General features: G+C 41.4%; 1 protein-coding gene across 1 annotated transcript; it reads right to left on the reverse strand.

The window, feature by feature from the left end:
• Positions 1-74: 74 nt before the first annotated feature.
• Positions 75-16,304, reverse strand: LOC106129096 (DDB1- and CUL4-associated factor 12 homolog). Its single transcript, XM_013327562.2, has 10 exons — positions 15,909-16,304; positions 14,287-14,443; positions 13,583-13,735; positions 12,628-12,749; positions 8,959-9,058; positions 7,376-7,511; positions 6,257-6,414; positions 5,516-5,672; positions 4,526-4,623; positions 75-2,343 (listed from the first exon to the last, which is right to left on the reverse strand). The coding sequence occupies exons 1-10, from the start codon at positions 16,004-16,006 to the stop codon at positions 2,191-2,193; spliced, it is 1,332 nt and encodes a 443-aa protein (XP_013183016.1). The 5' UTR covers positions 16,007-16,304; the 3' UTR covers positions 75-2,190.
• Positions 16,305-19,404: the final 3,100 nt, after the last annotated feature.

Raw genomic sequence — 19,404 nt, forward strand, 5'->3', positions numbered from 1 at the left:
GGTCATGCAGTATTCAAAACTTTCAATTTGACTTTTAATTTAGTTTATTAACAAATAAATTTATATCGAATTCCCGCAACATAACATCCTTGGTAGTTATAAATGTTTTTTTTAAATCTATATTTACAAATAGATCTACAATTTCTAATCAGTTTTTTTTTATCATAAATAAAAATTTTACTGAAAAAGCCTAATGGCAACCTAATTATTATATTTGTGGCGAAAATAAATCCAATCGTAAGGCACCATAATATCTTTATTACGTGAGATAATTTTTGAGGGGAGAGCGGTCGATATTTCACACTCATTTTATAAAGAGGAAATTATTGTAAGTTTGTATGAAAGGGATAACATTTGAAAATTCAAAACCAATTTCTGCAATATCAGGCAATAATTAAATGCAATATCAGGCCGGCAAAGCCGTAGGCAAATGCTAGTGTGTTATATAGTAAAAACAGACATAAATTTTTCGCACATACAAAGTTGCTCCCAAATTGTCAAAAATCGCCTTACGTAATATATTAATGGCGCGTTCCTCTCATTTATTTTTGTAAGGTACCTACTCGTACAATAGTAAGTCCTAAGGAAATGCAATAAACAAAATTTTGTCGATTAAAACCAAAACTTCTGCACAAGTAAAATCGGGTTATCCTGACCAATTAAAAAGATAATTATCTTAATAGTAATGGTGTTTAATTTATCATCAATCACATGTTTCCGGCTTACTTAACATATGTATGTATATCCAATATTGTATATTATCAATATTACACGAGTTTACGCTTTATAATATATTATATCACGGATTTACAAAACTTCAAACAAGGACACGACAAAATACATCAAACAATTACAAATTTATTTACAAATTATTGCATCGTTATAAATGTGTATTATATTTGTGTTGTTGTATTATACATATATACATATGATCGCGTCTCTATCAGTTTTCCCAAGACTGTTGACTCTGTCTACCCCGCAGGGGATATAGACGTGATTATATGTATATATATATATATATATATATTTAATATAGCCAACGAGAAGAAGTAACAGAAATGTCATTGACTTAAGTTATGAATAACTTATTATAATTAAAATGACATTTCAAAATTGTTTTTTTTTTTATTTAACTAAGTAGGTATCTAAAGAAATGGACTGAGTAGTTTAACATTATGCCTCGGTATTAAAAAATGATCATGGAATTATAGCGTAATTTTTAAAATGGAAAAAATTTCGTCTCCGATTGGGTTATTTTGAAAGAAAAGAAGAATTTTTTTTCGTGGGCCTGCTGAAAGAAATTTCTCTAGAAATAAGTAGTGCCCTTGTACTGAATTTCACTTTATTTTCAGTTTTATTCTTATTTTCCTTGATGTACATAAATATATAAATAAATAAAAGAAAGGTAATTCTAAGTCATTTTATCATTGTGATTTATTTTGAGTTGGTTATGTTGGTGTACCAGGTTGAGTGTATTAAGTCAAGGTCAATTTTAAGGTCACATCTTGCCAAAATGGGATTGGTAACTGGCAAAAGCTTAACAAAATTTAAGTCAGCGCAACTTTTGAAGTCATTTTGGATCAAGGTTATTTCAAGAACATGCTGTATTGAGGGTTTTACATTATCTGAGGTCGCCTTTTAAGTCGTTTAAGGTCTTATTTAGAAATCTTTCAAGGTCATTGTGATTTCGAGAGGTCACTTTTAAGGTCATTTTTCTACTGTCAGTGTAGCGGCGCGAGAAACGGTCCCGAGTCGAGAAAAATATTATTTTTGAGAGATTTTCATTGTCGTCGGTCATTTTTCAATTGGTTTAATTCCCCGATCCAAATTGAGGTCATTGTAAAAGGTGTTATTTTCTTGAAGGTGCCGTGTGGTTTCCGGCACCAAGAGAAAAAAGAATAGGCCCACTCTTTTCCACGTGATTTTATATATATATAATATATATGCATATGCATTTATCTACTAAAACAGCACTGCTTAGTGAACTCAAGATATTACTTTGGGGAAACATTTTATTTTGGGTCAACGTTATTTAATTTAGCGTCTTCAAGGTCAATGCGATTGCGAGAGGTCAACTCTAAGGTCAATCGCCTACTGCCACTTATTTTGGGTCAACGTTATTTCATTAAGAGTGTTCAAGGTCAATGCGATTGCGAGAGGTCACCTCAAAGGTCACCCAAGGTCACTGACCTACTGCCACAGCGCGGCGTAGTTCCCCTGCAGCGGCGCCGGCAGCGGCCCGCCCGCGGTGAACACGCGCGTGCCGGAGTCGTCGTAACAGTGAGTATAGATAGCGGGCACGTATTTCACCTGGTTCAGACCATCCGCTTCCTCGTCCGGGAACTGAAAGGCGGAGATACACACACATATATATATATACTACTCTGTCAAGAAAGTAGCAGGAAAAGATCAATAATACACAAACTGTTTGTTATTCATCCAAATTTATTTTATCACCTTCAAAATATGCTCCTTTAGAAACGATACACTTACGCCAACGAATAATCCAATCATCAAAACATTTTTTAAACGCTGTTTCCGGAATTGAGGTCAGTTCTCGCCGCGAATTCTCTTTTATGTCTTCTACCGATTGAAAATGGGTGCCACGAAGTGGTAATTTGAGTTTAGGAAAAAGAAAAAAGTCGGCTGGAGCCATATCTGGTGAATATGGTGGTTGCTCGATGGTATTTGTTGAGTGTTTGGTTAAAAATTCGTTCACAATGATGGCCTTGTGCGAAGGTGCATTATCATGGTGCAAAATCCAAGAATTTTCTTTCCACAAATCTGGCCTTTTTCGTCGGATTTGCTCTCTTAAACGCCGCATAACACTCAAATAATATTCCTTATTCACCGTTTGACCTTCCGGCAAGAATTCCGAGTGCACAACACCGCGATAGTCAAAGAAAACAGTCAACATGACTTTGACTTTTGAACGACTTTGGCGTGGTTTTTTCGGTTTCGGTTCAGTTGGAAGGCGCCACTCCGAAGCTTGTTGACTAGTTTGCATGTCAAACTCGTAAACCCACGTCTCGTCACCAGTAACAATGCGTTTCATGAATGTTGGGTCGGAATTGACTCGTTCTAGCATGTCCTCAGCGACTCTCATGCGATTGAGTTTTTGAAAAAAATTCAGGTCTTTTGGGACTAGCCGAGCGGCAACATGTTTCATACCCAAATTATTAGTTAAAATGGTACGGATCGACTCGTGAGATACAGAAAGTTCGGTGGCTATCTCTCTCAAATTTGAATGAGGATTTTCAGTCACTATTTCCTTCACTTTTGCGATGTTAACTTCAGTTGCAGACGTTGATGGCCTACCAGAGCGAGGCAAATCTTCCATCACATCTCGACCGCTTTTGAACGCTTTGTACCACTCATAAGCACGAGTTTTTGATAAAGTCGATTCACCGTAAGCCTTCTGTAACATTTTCAGTGACTCCGAACACGATCTTCCATTGGCAATGCAAAATTTAAGACAAACTCTTTGTTCGATGTTTTTATCCATTATGAAATTAGCAATACACACTAGATATGATATAACTAAAAATAGCACTGTATTTAATGTAAACAACAGATGCAACTCAAACTCCGCGCCAAAATGGAAAACAGTTGTGCCAATCTAACAACAACAAAAAAAACAAAAATTTGAATTTGGAACCATAAATAAATAATCCATTCCCGATACTTTTCTGACTGAATGTATATATATATATACGTGTCGTGTGGTTCCCGGCACCAATACAAAAAATAATAGGACTACCCCAAGACCTGTTTCCGTGGCGTGATTGTATGTATGTATGTAAGCAATGTTAGGTTTCAAGTATTTCAGTTAAATAGGTGTAGAAATGATACAGGTATTGAACTAAAGTATAAGTATAGGATTTTATACAAACCTTACGGGATTAGATTTATGCAGAAGCTGCAGGCATAGCTGACCATAGACAATGGAAAAAACAAACTAATACAAAAAAGAATAGGACCACTCCATCTCTTTCTCATGGATGTCGTAAAAGGCGACTAAGGGATAGGCTTACAAACTTGGGATTCTTTTTTTAGGCGATGGGCTAGCAACCTGTCACTGTTTGAATCTCAATTCTATCATTAAGCTAAACAGCTGAACGTAGCCTATAAGTCTTTTTAAGACTTGGCTCTGTCTACCCCGCAAGGAATATGGACGTGTTTATATGTATGTTTACATATGTATATAAAAGTGTCGTAAAAGCGACTAAGGGTTATTGGATTCCTATTAAAGACGATCGGCTAAACAGCAACCTGTCACTTTTTGAATCTCAACAAGACTGTTGGCTCCGTCTACTCCGCAAGGGATATAGACGTATTATCCTGTTTTGAAAATAAACCTATTTCTCTTATAGAGTAAAGTATAAAGTTTATAACTTACATTGTTTCTAAATTATAAGAAGAATAATCAACGGACTAATACTGTACCAAACATGGAAATTCCTTCATTAAAAAATAATTTTATCTGCAATGTACACGGGAACAAAAATGATAGGTAGATACTCACCACATAGCCTTTAGAAGCTCTCAGAGTGACGGTTTTGGTAGAATGGACGCTGCTCTCGAGATATTTGCCAGCTCGCAAATCGTAAAACATTAGTAAGCCTGAAAACAAATTACAAACATATTAATATGTTATTTTTATTTCAATTATTCTACAAATAATCTTTTGGGATTTAATGAAATAACATCATATTGACATTGGAGCCTGAGATAACTCCATCTATTTCCCATGGATATCGTAAAAGGTGTAGCGGGAGCGATGATTCGATGAGGTTGTATATATATATAGCTCCAATCCTTGAAATCTTTGAAATCGCGTCTTAGATTCTTCGCTGCTATTGGTTGAGCGCGTCAATTTCTTCGCGATGATTGACAGTAGTTGTGAGATTGGATGTTGTGACGAGTGGCGTAGAGATGGCGCCACAAAGGCGACTAAGGGATACGCTTACAAACTTGATATTCCTCTTTTAGGCAATGTGCTAGCAACCTGTTACCTATTCGAATCTCAATTCCATCATAAAGCCAATCAGCTGAACGTGGCCATTCAGTCTTTTCAACACTCTATCCACCCCGCAAGGCATACAGACACGACCGTATGTATGTATGAGTCAGTGACCCGTCCACCCCGCAAGGCACACAGACGTGACCGTATCACCCACCGAACCCACATGATCGTATGTATGTATGTATGACTCAGTGACCCGAGGCCCCGTCCACCCCGCAAGGGATATAGACGTGATTATATGTATGTATGTACATATGTATGTATGTATGTATGCATGTACATATGTATGTATGTATGTATGTATGTACATATGTATGTATGTATGTATGTATGTACATATGTATGTATGTATGTATGTATGTATGTACGTACGAACGTATGTATGTATGTATGTACGTATGTTTGTATGTATGTACATATGTACGTATGTACATATGTATGTATGTAATGACAAATGGTGTTGAATATCTGATGACAACATCCACTCACCGAGCCCCGTGCCGATGGTGAGCATGTGCCCGCGGAAGCTGGCGGAGCGGATGCCGCAGCCGTTGTAGCGCGACGTCACCTTCTTCAGCGGCTGCAGCGTGCGGCAGTCCAGCAGCAGCGTGTACGATTTGCAGCCGATTGCGTACACGCCGGACTCCTGAAAACAGATTTAAAAATTAAAAAAAAAAGAAAATTAAAAAAGATTAATTCAGTAGTTAATGTGCCATGAAGAGGCAAAACAAACATACAAACAAACAAACTTAATGTGCCGTGTGGTTCCCGGCACGGTTACAAAAAAAAAGAAAGTAGAACCACTCCATCTCTTTCCCACGGGTGTTGTAAAAGGCGACTAAGGGGTTGGCTTATAAACTTGGCATTCCTCTTTTAGGCGATGGCAACATGTATTAATTCAGTAGTTAATGCCATAAAGTGGCAACAAACAAACTAACTTAATGTGCCGTGTGGTTCCCGGCACCGTTACAAAAAAAAAATAAAGTAGGACCACTCCATCTCTTTCCCACGGATGTCGTAAAAGGCGACTAAGGGGTAGGCTTATAAACTTGGGATTCTTCTTTTAGACGACGGGCTAGCAACCTGTCACTATTTGAATCTCAATTCTATCTTAAAGCCAAATAGCTGAACGTGGCCTATCAGTCTTCACAAGACTGTAGGCTCTGTCTACCTCGCAACGGATATACACGCGATTATATGTATGTATATATGTGTTTATGTATATATTACCTGCGTGGCCAAGCACACGAGATCCTGACACGACGGCAGTTTCCTAGACAGAGTCTGTCTGAATGTCTCCGCGTCGAACACGTGTATGTACCCGTTGAGCGACAGCGCTGCTATTTCCCGCCATCTCTTGTTGAATGTTAACGCGCGCACTTTTTGACCTGCGTCAACAATAATATTTGATACTAGAGGCCGCCCGCGACTTCGTTCGCATGGAATATCTATCAACACCGGGATAAAAAGTAGCCTATATGTTATTCTGGGTCTTCAGCTACATCTACATACCAAATTTCATCGTAATCGGTTCAGTAGTTTTTGCGTGAAAGAGTAACAAACATCTATATTGACATCCTGACATACAAACTTTCGCATTTATAATATTAAGTAGGAATTAAAAAGTTCTAAGTCACGACACAGGGTCCACATTATTATGGAGATTCATATATGGAAAAAAAACATGGGTAATTAAGATGATTTCGTTCAATACGTATACATAAAATAGCCCCACTTTCCCAAACACAACAACAATAAATAAAGCCCATGGCAAGTAGATAAGATGCAGTCTCTGTCTGCCTCATCCGGTGTAGAGACGTGATTATATGTTATATTATGTCATTAATATTTGTGTTTTTTTGCAAATACATACCTAAATATTATCACGTTTATATCCCTTGCGGGGCAGACAGAGCCAACAGTGTCGAAAAGACCAATAATGCCTTCCGCTGTTTGGCTTAATGATAGAATTGAGATTCAAATAGGCTTGTATAGGTACCAGAGATCGGAAAAGGTAGATTGACTTTATGTACTTGCATCATGAATTACCATAGAAAGCATAACATGGATAAGCCTCTTTTCCGGGATTCCATTTCAGTACTTACACTTACAGTAAACTACATTGTCCGCGGGTAACATAGGACTACAATTTACGTGAACGAAGTCGGGGGAAAACAACTACCACTAATAAATTCTTCATCCCACTTGTAAAAATTCCGGAAAAAAATCTACAAATAATTTACAAATCCCGCAATCCCGGACGGAGGCATGTCCATATTAATATATACGTTACAGTTCATTGACCCCAATTCAATCTACCTATTCCATTGATCTCTGATAGGTACACACCGCATTTACACTCCCTGAGGGCCACGGGGGAGATGTAGGCCGCCTTGTTAGCGGTGGGCGCCTTCCACAGCGCCAGCTTCGAATCCCGGGAGCCCGTCACCAGAAACTCGTCGTCCAACCAGCACAAGTCCAGTATCTGTAAGGAAATGTGATTTAGTCATTAACATTGTTCGATGTTCAAATGCATTGTCCAATTGATAGGAGTTGTCATTATGTGAATCAGTTACAAATAAACAATCATCCCGTCTACACGTTGGTTTTCCTTTAAAGAGTAGTACAAACCATAGTAACCCTTATTCAATCGTACAAACATAATTACATATTTATATATTTTTTAAATTTTGTATATTTATATCAAACTAGAGGACGCCCCGATCAAAACAAAGAATCACCAAAATTCCCGTTCTCGCGGGATTTTCGGGAAATCATACTGCTAGTAGACTACATATACAACCTACACACTTTCTAGACCCAGCGGTTTGGGCTGTGCGTAGGTATTATACAGGGTGACTTTTAATTCAACTGTTAAGTGTACTCATCTAAAGGATATTTAAAAACGTTAAAAGAAAAATATCTGTTCATATTTCAGAAAGTACGAAAAAAAATAAAAGTATCAAAATCCACGATCCTAAATACGTCATATCACCCCGGCCGGCGGAAAAGTGACGCGTAAGATTCAGAGGTCAACGACACAATTCTTTCAGCTGAGCGATCTCGACAACTCTGTACTTTACTTGATCTTGATACTAGAAAAATAATTTATTTTTCAGACATTTATTTACATGTTTAGTTTTAATTTCTTTTTGTAGTATTGGTATGTATTAAAGCGTGTGACGTAGTTTTTGTGTACATATATATAGGTACAGTCTATGTTTAAAAGGATGCAGTTGTTTTAAATGTCACCCTGTATATTTATAATAAAGGAACCTGTAGGTTCTTTATGTGGTCTAGGCGTGCACTAAGAGAGGTATTACCGAAATTCCCGCGGGAACGGGGATTACTATATAGTATGGTTGAGGAAGCATCTCGCAACGAGATTCTCGAACTAAGTTAACTCAATCTGTGTAATTTGTCCTGTATACACACATACATACAAACATAAAGTCACGCCTCTTTCCCGGAGGCGAAGGCAGAGACTACCTCTTTCCACTTGCCACGATCTCTGCATACTTCCTTCGCTTCATCCACATTCATAACTCTCTTCATGCAAACTCGGCGGTTTCGGATACTCTTGACCTGACCCTTTGCCAGGACGTCCTTAATTTGATCAAGATACGTTCGTCCTGAATATATAATTATATATTATATATCTAATATATTTAAACGAGCAATTCTTGTATATATATATAATCAGGATCTCGGAAACGGCTCCAACAATTTTCATGAAAGTTACAGATTAGGGGCTTTTCGGCTCAAGGAATCGATTTATCGAGGTCCTAGGTTCGAGAAAAGCTCGGTTCCCAAGATAAATAAACATTTTAAAAACCGCGTTTTAAGAAACTATATCAGCGCCATCTCTGGTAGACTGAGCAAAGCTCGGTCAACCAGGTACTAACTATATTTATGTCTGTTGACCTACTCACCCAATCCTTGTGCGCCTCGCCCACACAAACCGGGTCTAAAGTGGGCAGGCTGTATATAGCTAGCTCGCAGGAATTCCTGGCACCCGTTGCTAACATCGTCCTGTAAAAAAAATTAGAAAAACTTGTAACAGGAGGGTACTCGTGTTCCTGTCTGTGTATATATATAAAAATATATATAAAGCCAACAGTCTCGCAAAGACTGAAATGCCACGTTCAGCTGTATGAATTACAGATAGAATTGAGATTCAAATATTGACAGGTTGCAAGCCCATTGGTTGTTGTTTGTTGTTGGTGCCGTGTGGTTCCCGGCACCAACAGAAAAAAGAATAGGACCACTCCATCTCTCTCCCATGGATGTCGTAAAAGGCGACTAAGGGGCAGGCTTATAAACTTGGGATTCTTCTTTTAGGCGATGGGCTAGCAACCTGTCACTATTTTAACCTAAATTCTATCATTAACCCAAATAGCTGAACGTGGCCTATCAGTTTTTCCCAGACTGTTGGCTCTGTCTACCCCGCAAGGGATATAGACCTGATTATATGATATATGTGCTAGCCCATTGCTTACAAAAAGATGACAAGTTTATCAGCCTTTCCCTTAATCGCCTTTTACGAGATTTATGAGAAAGACACAGAATGGTCCTATTCTTTAGAGTCGAGAATCTTTATTAATAAGTCTATTCATTAGTCGCTTTTTACGATATCCATGGGAGGGAGAAGAGTTTAAGTGGTCGTTTCTTTTTTTTTTGGTATCACTTGAAAAAATCGATATTCAAAGATTTAAGGCAATTTTGAAAAGATTTGTTAGAATGAGTCGTCAGGTTTTGGAGAGTTAGTGGTCGAATTGGTACGGTGCCCGGTAAAAATGTATGTGGCGAAAAACGGCGCAGGTTCGAATCCCACCTCGGCCATGTACCAATGACTACTTCCAAAGTTATATTTTATTAGTTTGAATACTAACTGACGCTCTTGCGATGACGGAAAACATCGCGAGGAAACCTGCAAAATCAGGTAATACCATTGATCCAATAAGGGTTCTCCTGCAAAAGGTTGCGGAGGTCAGACGGGAGTCGCTCCGTGTAAAAGCCTGACTTACCCAATCCAGGGTCCCTGGTCATAGGCACCCCGGGCTCCTGTCCAGAGTGGTGAGGATGCAACCGGAGCTACAGCTAGAAGGAAGGATAAGAGCGTAGTCCTGGAGGGGTTGATCTGCAGCGCGTGGATGCCGGTCTGGTGGTCGGCGCCGGCCCACAGCTGGAGGAGCCAGCAGGAGCATGAGAGCTGTGACACAGACCTGGAGGGGTTGATCTGCAGCGCGTGGATGCCGGTCTGGTGGTCGGCGCCGGCCCACAGCTGGAGGAGCCAGCAGGAGCATGAGAGCTGTGACACAGACCTGGAAGGGTTGATCTGCAGCGCGTGGATGCCGGTCTGGTGGTCGGCGCCGGCCCACAGCTGGAGGAGCCAGCAGGAGCATGAGAGCTGTGACACAGACCTGGAAGGGTTGATCTGCAGCGCGTGGATGCCGGTCTGGTGGTCGGCGCCGGCCCACAGCTGGAGGAGCCAGCAGGAGCATGAGAGCTGTGACACAGACCTGGAGGGGTTGATCTGCAGCGCGTGGATGCCGGTCTGGTGGTCGGCGCCGGCCCACAGCTGGAGGAGCCAGCAGGAGCATGAGAGCTGTGACACAGACCTGGAGGGGTTGATCTGCAGCGCGTGGATGCCGGTCTGGTGGTCGGCGCCGGCCCACAGCTGGAGGAGCCAGCAGGAGCATGAGAGCTGTGACACAGACCTGGAGGGGTTGATCTGCAGCGCGTGGATGCCGGTCTGGTGGTCGGCGCCGGCCCACAGCTGGAGGAGCCAGCAGGAGCATGAGAGCTGTGACACAGACCTGGAGGGGTTGATCTGCAGCGCGTGGATGCCGGTCTGGTGGTCGGCGCCGGCCCACAGCTGGAGGAGCCAGCAGGAGCATGAGAGCTGTGACACAGACCTGGAGGGGTTGATCTGCAGCGCGTGGATGCCGGTCTGGTGGTCGGCGCCGGCCCACAGCTGGAGGAGCCAGCAGGAGCATGAGAGCTGTGACACAGACCTGGAGGGGTTGATCTGCAGCGCGTGGATGCCGGTCTGGTGGTCGGCGCCGGCCCACAGCTGGAGGAGCCAGCAGGAGCATGAGAGCTGTGACACAGACCTGGAGGGGTTGATCTGCAGCGCGTGGATGCCGGTCTGGTGGTCGGCGCCGGCCCACAGCTGGAGGAGCCAGCAGGAGCATGAGAGCTGTGACACAGACCTGGAGGGGTTGATCTGCAGCGCGTGGATGCCGGTCTGGTGGTCGGCGCCGGCCCACAGCTGGAGGAGCCAGCAGGAGCATGAGAGCTGTGACACAGACCTGGAAGGGTTGATCTGCAGCGCGTGGATGCCGGTCTGGTGGTCGGCGCCGGCCCACAGCTGGAGGAGCCAGCAGGAGCATGAGAGCTGTGACACAGACCTGGAGGGGTTGATCTGCAGCGCGTGGATGCCGGTCTGGTGGTCGGCGCCGGCCCACAGCTGGAGGAGCCAGCAGGAGCATGAGAGCTGTGACACAGACCTGGAGGGGTTGATCTGCAGCGCGTGGATGCCGGTCTGGTGGTCGGCGCCGGCCCACAGCTGGAGGAGCCAGCAGGAGCATGAGAGCTGTGACACAGACCTGGAGGGGTTGATCTGCAGCGCGTGGATGCCGGTCTGGTGGTCGGCGCCGGCCCACAGCTGGAGGAGCCAGCAGGAGCATGAGAGCTGTGACACAGACCTGGAGGGGTTGATCTGCAGCGCGTGGATGCCGGTCTGGTGGTCGGCGCCGGCCCACAGCTGGAGGAGCCAGCAGGAGCATGAGAGCTGTGACACAGACCTGGAGGGGTTGATCTGCAGCGCGTGGATGCCGGTCTGGTGGTCGGCGCCGGCCCACAGCTGGAGGAGCCAGCAGGAGCATGAGAGCTGTGACACAGACCTGGAGGGGTTGATCTGCAGCGCGTGGATGCCGGTCTGGTGGTCGGCGCCGGCCCACAGCTGGAGGAGCCAGCAGGAGCATGAGAGCTGTGACACAGACCTGGAGGGGTTGATCTGCAGCGCGTGGATGCCGGTCTGGTGGTCGGCGCCGGCCCACAGCTGGAGGAGCCAGCAGGAGCATGAGAGCTGTGACACAGACCTGGAGGGGTTGATCTGCAGCGCGTGGATGCCGGTCTGGTGGTCGGCGCCGGCCCACAGCTGGAGGAGCCAGCAGGAGCATGAGAGCTGTGACACAGACCTGGAGGGGTTGATCTGCAGCGCGTGGATGCCGGTCTGGTGGTCGGCGCCGGCCCACAGCTGGAGGAGCCAGCAGGAGCATGAGAGCTGTGACACAGACCTGGAGGGGTTGATCTGCAGCGCGTGGATGCCGGTCTGGTGGTCGGCGCCGGCCCACAGCTGGAGGAGCCAGCAGGAGCATGAGAGCTGTGACACAGACCTGGAGGGGTTGATCTGCAGCGCGTGGATGCCGGTCTGGTGGTCGGCGCCGGCCCACAGCTGGAGGAGCCAGCAGGAGCATGAGAGCTGTGACACAGACCTGGAGGGGTTGATCTGCAGCGCGTGGATGCCGGTCTGGTGGTCGGCGCCGGCCCACAGCTGGAGGAGCCAGCAGGAGCATGAGAGCTGTGACACAGACCTGGAGGGGTTGATCTGCAGCGCGTGGATGCCGGTCTGGTGGTCGGCGCCGGCCCAGGCGCCGCGCGGCCGCAGCGTGGGGATGCGGTCCAGCGCGCGCGACCGCACGTCGTACACCAACAGCTGCGGGGGGGGGGGAGATAATACACAGTGGAATAAAATGCTTTCAAAGAAACGAAAAAATATTATTATTTTACTGACATTTTTTGAAACAGATGGAAAAGTAAATAAAAATAAAAGAAGGAAAAACAGGCTTGCCACTTCAAAGAGATAAGAAAATCAATTATACACGCAGCAAAACGGGTGGACGGAGTGTCGCTTCGAAAATAGTGAAGCATCGTAATGTGGCGGCGTTGTACGCGTGTGTGAGTGGCGGAAAACTTGCCACTTCGTGATCTATGACGTAATGGCGGCCGACTGTTACACTATTGGTAAAAATGTGTGCCAGAGGCGTGTATATAGTGGACCGTATATACTATTGGTGCTTCATTTTTCTGCATAGTAAAACTCCGTCCACCTTTTTTCTACGTACGGCCATGTTCAGCTGTTTCCTATCCCCACTAATATTTACAAATGCAAAAGTACCTAAGTTTATTTACTTGTTACCTCTATCATATTATCTTCTGAATTAACATTTGTGTAATACTAGCTGTGCCCGCGACTTCGTCCGCGTCAAATAATTATTTTGGGGATCATTGAAGCCCTCAAGGATAAATAATTTTCACCCTTTTTTTTCAAATTTTCCGTTATTTCTTTGCTCCTTATAGTTGCAGCGTGACGTTATATAGCCTAAAGCCTTCCTCGATAAATGGTCTTTTCAACACAAAAAGAATTTTTCAATTCGAACCACTAGTTCCTGAGATTAGCTCGTTCAAACAAACTCTTCAGCTTTATAATATTAGTATAGATCATGTACTCGTATATGAATGAATGAGCGAGTTGAGATGTGCGCTCACCTTATTGCACTTAGTACCAAACACGACCTGCCTATCGGACAGCCATTGCGAACAGAAAACCTTGTTCATGTTGCCGAGGTTGACCGGCGTCTCGCGAAACATGTCGTGGGTGAGCATGTGGCGAGTGGCGTACGACGGGTCCACCGATCTGGCCTGAAAGTGTAGAGAATTATGTTAATACATACTTATACATTTTTAAAAAATAGTAATTTATTGTCATGTGTTGGCAACACTGATTTTGGCTTTTTGACGTTTGAGTTAGCCGCGTTTTTAGTAAGTTAACAATACATACATACGTACAAGTCTTGATACCTTGTGGGTTAGACTGAGCCAACAGTCTGATACGCTCAGCTATTTGGCTTAATGATAAGAATTGAGATTCAAATAGTGACAGGTTGCCAGCCCATCGCCTAAAAAAAGGATCCTGAGTTGTAAGCCTCTCCCTTAGTCGCATTTTACGACATCCATGGGTAAGAGATGGAGTGGTGCTATTCTTTTTTGTTCTGGTGCTGGGAACCACACTGCAACGCCGGAAACCACTCGCCATTTATATCACGCGAAAATTATGACAGAGCAGAGTCTCTTGGTACAGGCTTGCATGCTTAAAAGGAGACTCAAATCACATCCTTTTTGTATACTTTACTTGGAGAAATAAACAATTAAGATTTTTTTTCTATTCGATTACATAATCCAAAAAAAATTACCTCTCTGGCAAGTATTTCCCGAGAGCGCACATAGTCCACAAAGTTGTATGACGTGCTGAGTATCTGATGTTGTTGTGTGGGAGTTTCTTCTTCGCTGTCGCTGTCCGAATAACAGACAAAGTCTTCGGGCTTATCGGGCTTTCGTTGTTGTTCTAATCTGAAATTATTTTATAAATAAGACATCATAGAAAAACAGAAACAAATTTATCAACAATACAAACAAAGGAACTTTTTTGTTATTGGTGCCGTGTGGTTCCTGACACCAATAAAAAAAAGAATAGGACCACTTCATCTCTTTCCCATGGATGTCGTAAATGGCGACTAAGGGATAGGCTTACAAACTTGGGATTCTGCTTTAGGCGATGGGATAGCAACCTATCACTATTTGAATCTCAATTATATCATTAAGCCAAATAGCTGAACGTTGCCACTCAGTCTTTTCAAGACTGTTGGCTCTGTCTACCCCGCAAGTGATATAGACGTGACCATATGTATCTACAAACAAAAGAAACATCTAGCAACAGAAACATCAATATAGCAACATACAATACTCTGATGTTAAGAACAAATGAAAAAGTGTTAGAACACTTCTGATGTGACTATATGTAAGTATGTGACTCCCATCTGTCTTCTAGTACTTTTACAGAGGAACTTTACCCATATTGAATCATGGTTACACATTCAGTTGGCTAAATGTACAGGGTTCCTCACAATGTTTTCCCTTACCATTTATTCACTAAGTCAAAGTTTATTAATCTTAATTAATTAAACAGCCTCTGTGGCGCAGAGGTAGTGCGCATGTCTGTGGCACCAGAGGTTTCCACCTCGGTTATGATGACAAACAAACTTTCTCTGATGGGCCTGGGTCTTGGATGTTTATCTATTTAAGTATTTTCTTTAAAATATAGCATCGTTGGATTAGTATCTCATAACACAAGTTTCGAACTTACTTCGAGGCTGATTGAATCTGTGTAATTTGTCCCATATATTTATTTATTTAATTGATTTTTACAATTTATTCAGGAATAGAAGCCAGTTGCCAGTTGTGGGTTACCACAACTGGCAAGCACTATGTCCTTTTCCTCTTTACCCTAGATCAGCATGGACATTTGCACTACATGAATGTGCTCCAATAACCTAAGTCTCCTTTTACAACATCATGGGAAAAAGACAGAGTGGAATAAGTAAATAGGAACCAGACAACACATTTTTTAAATTAAATATTTGTTTCCTATTAAAATTTACAATCTGTTTAATGATAATGCAACAAATTACGAAAGTTGATAAAGCTTGTGTGTTCTTATCAACTAAACAATGACCCAAAAAGGTTTTGATGGTAATTATTGGCAATTCTTAATACTTAATTGATTTTAATTTATATTTTGATTATGTTCTACACATATTGTGTTTATAATGCATTGACCTCAATAGTTTTCTTGCTATGAAAAATACAAAGAGTTCTGATAATAGTTGAAAGAAATCCTTTTGTATACATGCTAGATAACAATGCAATAATTAGCATGGCCTACTTGCAAGACCATCAAGTTTATCCCAAAGACCTTCAGAGAACATGCAACCGTGTTAAAAAGACAATAAAGCTATTTCGCCACACGTAAACTTACCTCAATGCCCTGGCTTTTGCCCGTCTCTCTTTAATTCTACTTGGTAAATAACATGAGGGATATCTACCCTCAACAGCGCGCCTGACGGTCTGCGCCATTTTTGAGGCAGAAAAATGTAGGAACTAAAAAATACGTCGAACCACGCTCGGTCAACTAGTCACTTTCGTTTTGTCCTGTTGTATGTTGATCCATAACGCGAAGACATCTTTCATCAAGTTTGAGTCCCCGTGCACATTACTGTTTGAGCACGTCATTAATTAAACACTCATTTCACACGTCCATTAACACTAATTATTTTTAGTAAAACGAATAAATTATGAAATAAAGCTAAATTCTTAAATAATTTACAAAAATATTGCAATGACGGGAAGCTGGCTGTGCGTCTTTGTGACAAGAACACAGATATTAAAAACAAGACAAAGACAATATGACAGATTTGTGTATTGCCCTATTGAAAAATTATTGTTTGTAGTGAAGTTGCAACACACCGCGTTCTTTGCAATGGGAAGCAAACTGAAAACCGATTATTAAAGTTTAATATTATTATAATTATGTTAACAACTACTTAATATTTTGATAAGATTCGAACAAAATTGTAAGACTTAGAGGATGGAAATTGTATTACCTATATGAAGTGAAAGCGAAATTAGATTTGACCAAAGACCAAACGCACTCATGAATAACCCTTATAGCGTAAAAAACTTTATAGGTTTAAGCTGTTGTGTAGGTCAAGTATTTTTGCGTGTAAAATAAAGAACAGTAAAAAAATAAGTAGGTACCCACTTTACTTAGCGCTTTGACGACACTCTTTCAATAATATATTTATATTAGAATATTATATCTGATAGGTACAATAATCAGAGAAGTGCAGTCTGTGTATTAGCATGTGACATTAAGATGGATGTTTCTTTTTCCATAACTGGAAACGGCATTTAGCATCATATTTCCAGAGTTGCCAGAAATAGCTCGGGTCATTTAAAATAACTTATCTCGGAGCTATAAAAATGGAAAAGAGCTCCATCATCCTTTAACAACATCAGGATTTAAAGAGCCGTGAATTAATGTTAAATACCTATGTAGTATGTACAAATGTAGGTAGCTACAAAACCTAGTTTGTTGCGACGTAGTAGGTAATAATAGGTACGTTTATTAAGTAGGTACATAACTTGTATTAATAACTGGGTAGACAAAGCAAAAAATTTATCAGGGATTAAATGGACTAGTGGGATAGACGCTAATAAACTTGAGATTGTTCTTTTTGGCGACGAGCTAGCGACATGTCAAATATGCTTTTCAACTGAACGTGGTCTGTTACCTACTCTTATCTATCTCTCACATCTTTGTGCTCGTTATTTTGGTTTACCTTACTTTATTGACGGAGCAAATATAATCACATCTTTATCCCTTATCATTATAAATTCTAACAAAAAGTTGCTAATGAATTCGGAAGTAAGGAATGTAGAAATAAAACGTTTACTTTAACCACGCTACTTTGTATTAAGTTAGGCCCGTAAATGTTCAAGCCAAAGTAATAAAGCTGATTGCACATTGCAGTCTCCGCCCACCAGGTCAGTGACTTGCTGCTATGCGGTACCTAAGGGTGCTTACAAAAAATGCTTTTATTTCTTTTTAACCGATTTCGAAAAAGGAGAAGGTTGTCAATTAGAACGTATTATTTTATTTTATGTTACCGCATATTTCCGCCATTTTTATATCTATATAATCCAATTTGAAATGTCAAATAAGTGGAGTGTCTGATTGGTCTTATAGAAAATTAATTAAGGTCTGGGCATAAAATAAATGTGGAAGATACCCAAAAATCAACAGAATTAGCTCTACAGTGATGTTTGATAGTGACATTCAAAATAGTAAATATTTCATAAATGCCTTTTTAAAAATAAAACCTAAATCTGAACCAACATAAAGCTCTCGTTACTATGACCCAACATAAATATGTTAATCCCAATACAGTAACTATTTCGTGGAATGTCCCCAATCCTACTCCTAGTACAGTCCATTCGCTAATATAAAGCAACTACATAACCTATATTCTTTTTTCTACTGGTGCCGTGTGGTTCCCGGCACCAGTACAAAAAAGAATAGGACCACTCCATCTCGTTCCCATGGATGTCGTAATAGGCGACTAAGGGATAGGCTTACAAACTGGGGTTTCTTTTTTAGGCGATGGGCTAGCAACCTGTCACTATTTGAATCTCAATTCTATCATTGAGCCATGCAGCTGAACGTGGCCTATCAGTCTTTTCAAGACTGTTGGCTCTGTCTACCCCGTAAGGGATAAAGACGTGATCATATGTATGTATGTATGTATGTACATAACCTAATTTGCAAAACAAAGAGAAGTCGTTCAACATTTTATTGTTACAGTTCAGTTTTCCAGGTTTTTCTAAAGCGTCAATAAGTAAAATAAGACCATTTTAACTGTTTCTTTTTTTATTAACTAGCTATAATTTAAAAATTAAGTTAAAAAACGAATTTATCGAAAAAAGGCCCACAGTGAAGTTTTATTTTTATTTTTTTAATATAACGAATAAACAATGGTATTATATGTCGTTGGTCGAATCTGTAAGGTGCCCGGTTAAAATATTAAATGCGCATAATTATACAGGTTCGAATCCCTACTCGGCCATGTGCCAATGACTATTTTCGAAGTTATGTACATTAGTTTCAGTACTAACCGTGAGGGAAAACGTGAGGAAACCTGCACATTCAGGCAACTGGATGTGTTCCCCTACTAAGGTTGGGGTGGTCAGATGGGAGTCTCTTCGTGTAAAACCCGACTCACCCAATCAAGGATCCATGGTCAAAGCCTTACCCCGGGCTCCTCTCCAGAGTGGTGAGGATGCAACCGGGACTAAAGCCAGGAGGAAGAGGAAGTAATATGAGAAACAAAAGCCAATAAACTTTTTTAATTAGATGTTACAACTATGTTTTAGCGAATGCATTTTACTACTGAATAGAAAAACTAACTTTATTGAATGGCAGAACTGCGCAGGTCAGGCAGACCTGACGCCCGTTTGCCATTGGCTGCCTGAAGTCAATCAAGTCTGGATTCTGGTACAGTCATCGCTAAAATTAGAGTTAGCCAAACAAGGGGAAAGGCTGCTGGGTTGGAACGGAGAACTATGTAAAATGTATTAGATATTACATAAGTAGAATAATTAATATAGATATTGCGTTGCGTTGCATTGCGTTCGCCTGAGTATATAAGTACTTATTTTAATGAATGAATGAATTTAAAATACTTATATACTCAGGCGAACGCAAGTGGATAAAACTATTTTTAAAATATACATTAAATAAATTTTAAAATTAAAATTATTTTCTTTTTTAACAATTATTTACTTTGTACCTTCTTACGCAGTGCATTTCAACTTCTAGTCTTATGCCTTGAACCGTTGTAATTTTAATTAATAATCCAGTCCACAGATGGAGCCACTAGTATTGTGTGCTGAACAAAGACAAGATAAATGGAGAA

The sequence above is a fragment of the Amyelois transitella genome, chromosome 16 (assembly GCF_032362555.1).
Source record: "Amyelois transitella isolate CPQ chromosome 16, ilAmyTran1.1, whole genome shotgun sequence".
Taxonomy (NCBI): Eukaryota; Metazoa; Arthropoda; class Insecta; order Lepidoptera; family Pyralidae; genus Amyelois; species Amyelois transitella.

Excerpts from the sequence above, each read along its gene's own strand:
- LOC106129096 (XM_013327562.2), bottom strand. The coding sequence starts at position 16,006 with ATGGCGCAGACCGTCAGGCGCGCTGTTGAGGGTAGATATCCCTCATGT. Across the intron at positions 13,736-14,286 it reads GGGAAATACTTGCCAGAGAG|GCCAGATCGGTGGACCCGTC; the intron begins GTAATTTTTTTT and ends CTACACTTTCAG. Across the intron at positions 4,624-5,515 it reads CACCATCGGCACGGGGCTCG|GCTTACTAATGTTTTACGAT; the intron begins GTGAGTGGATGT and ends ATTTGTTTTCAG.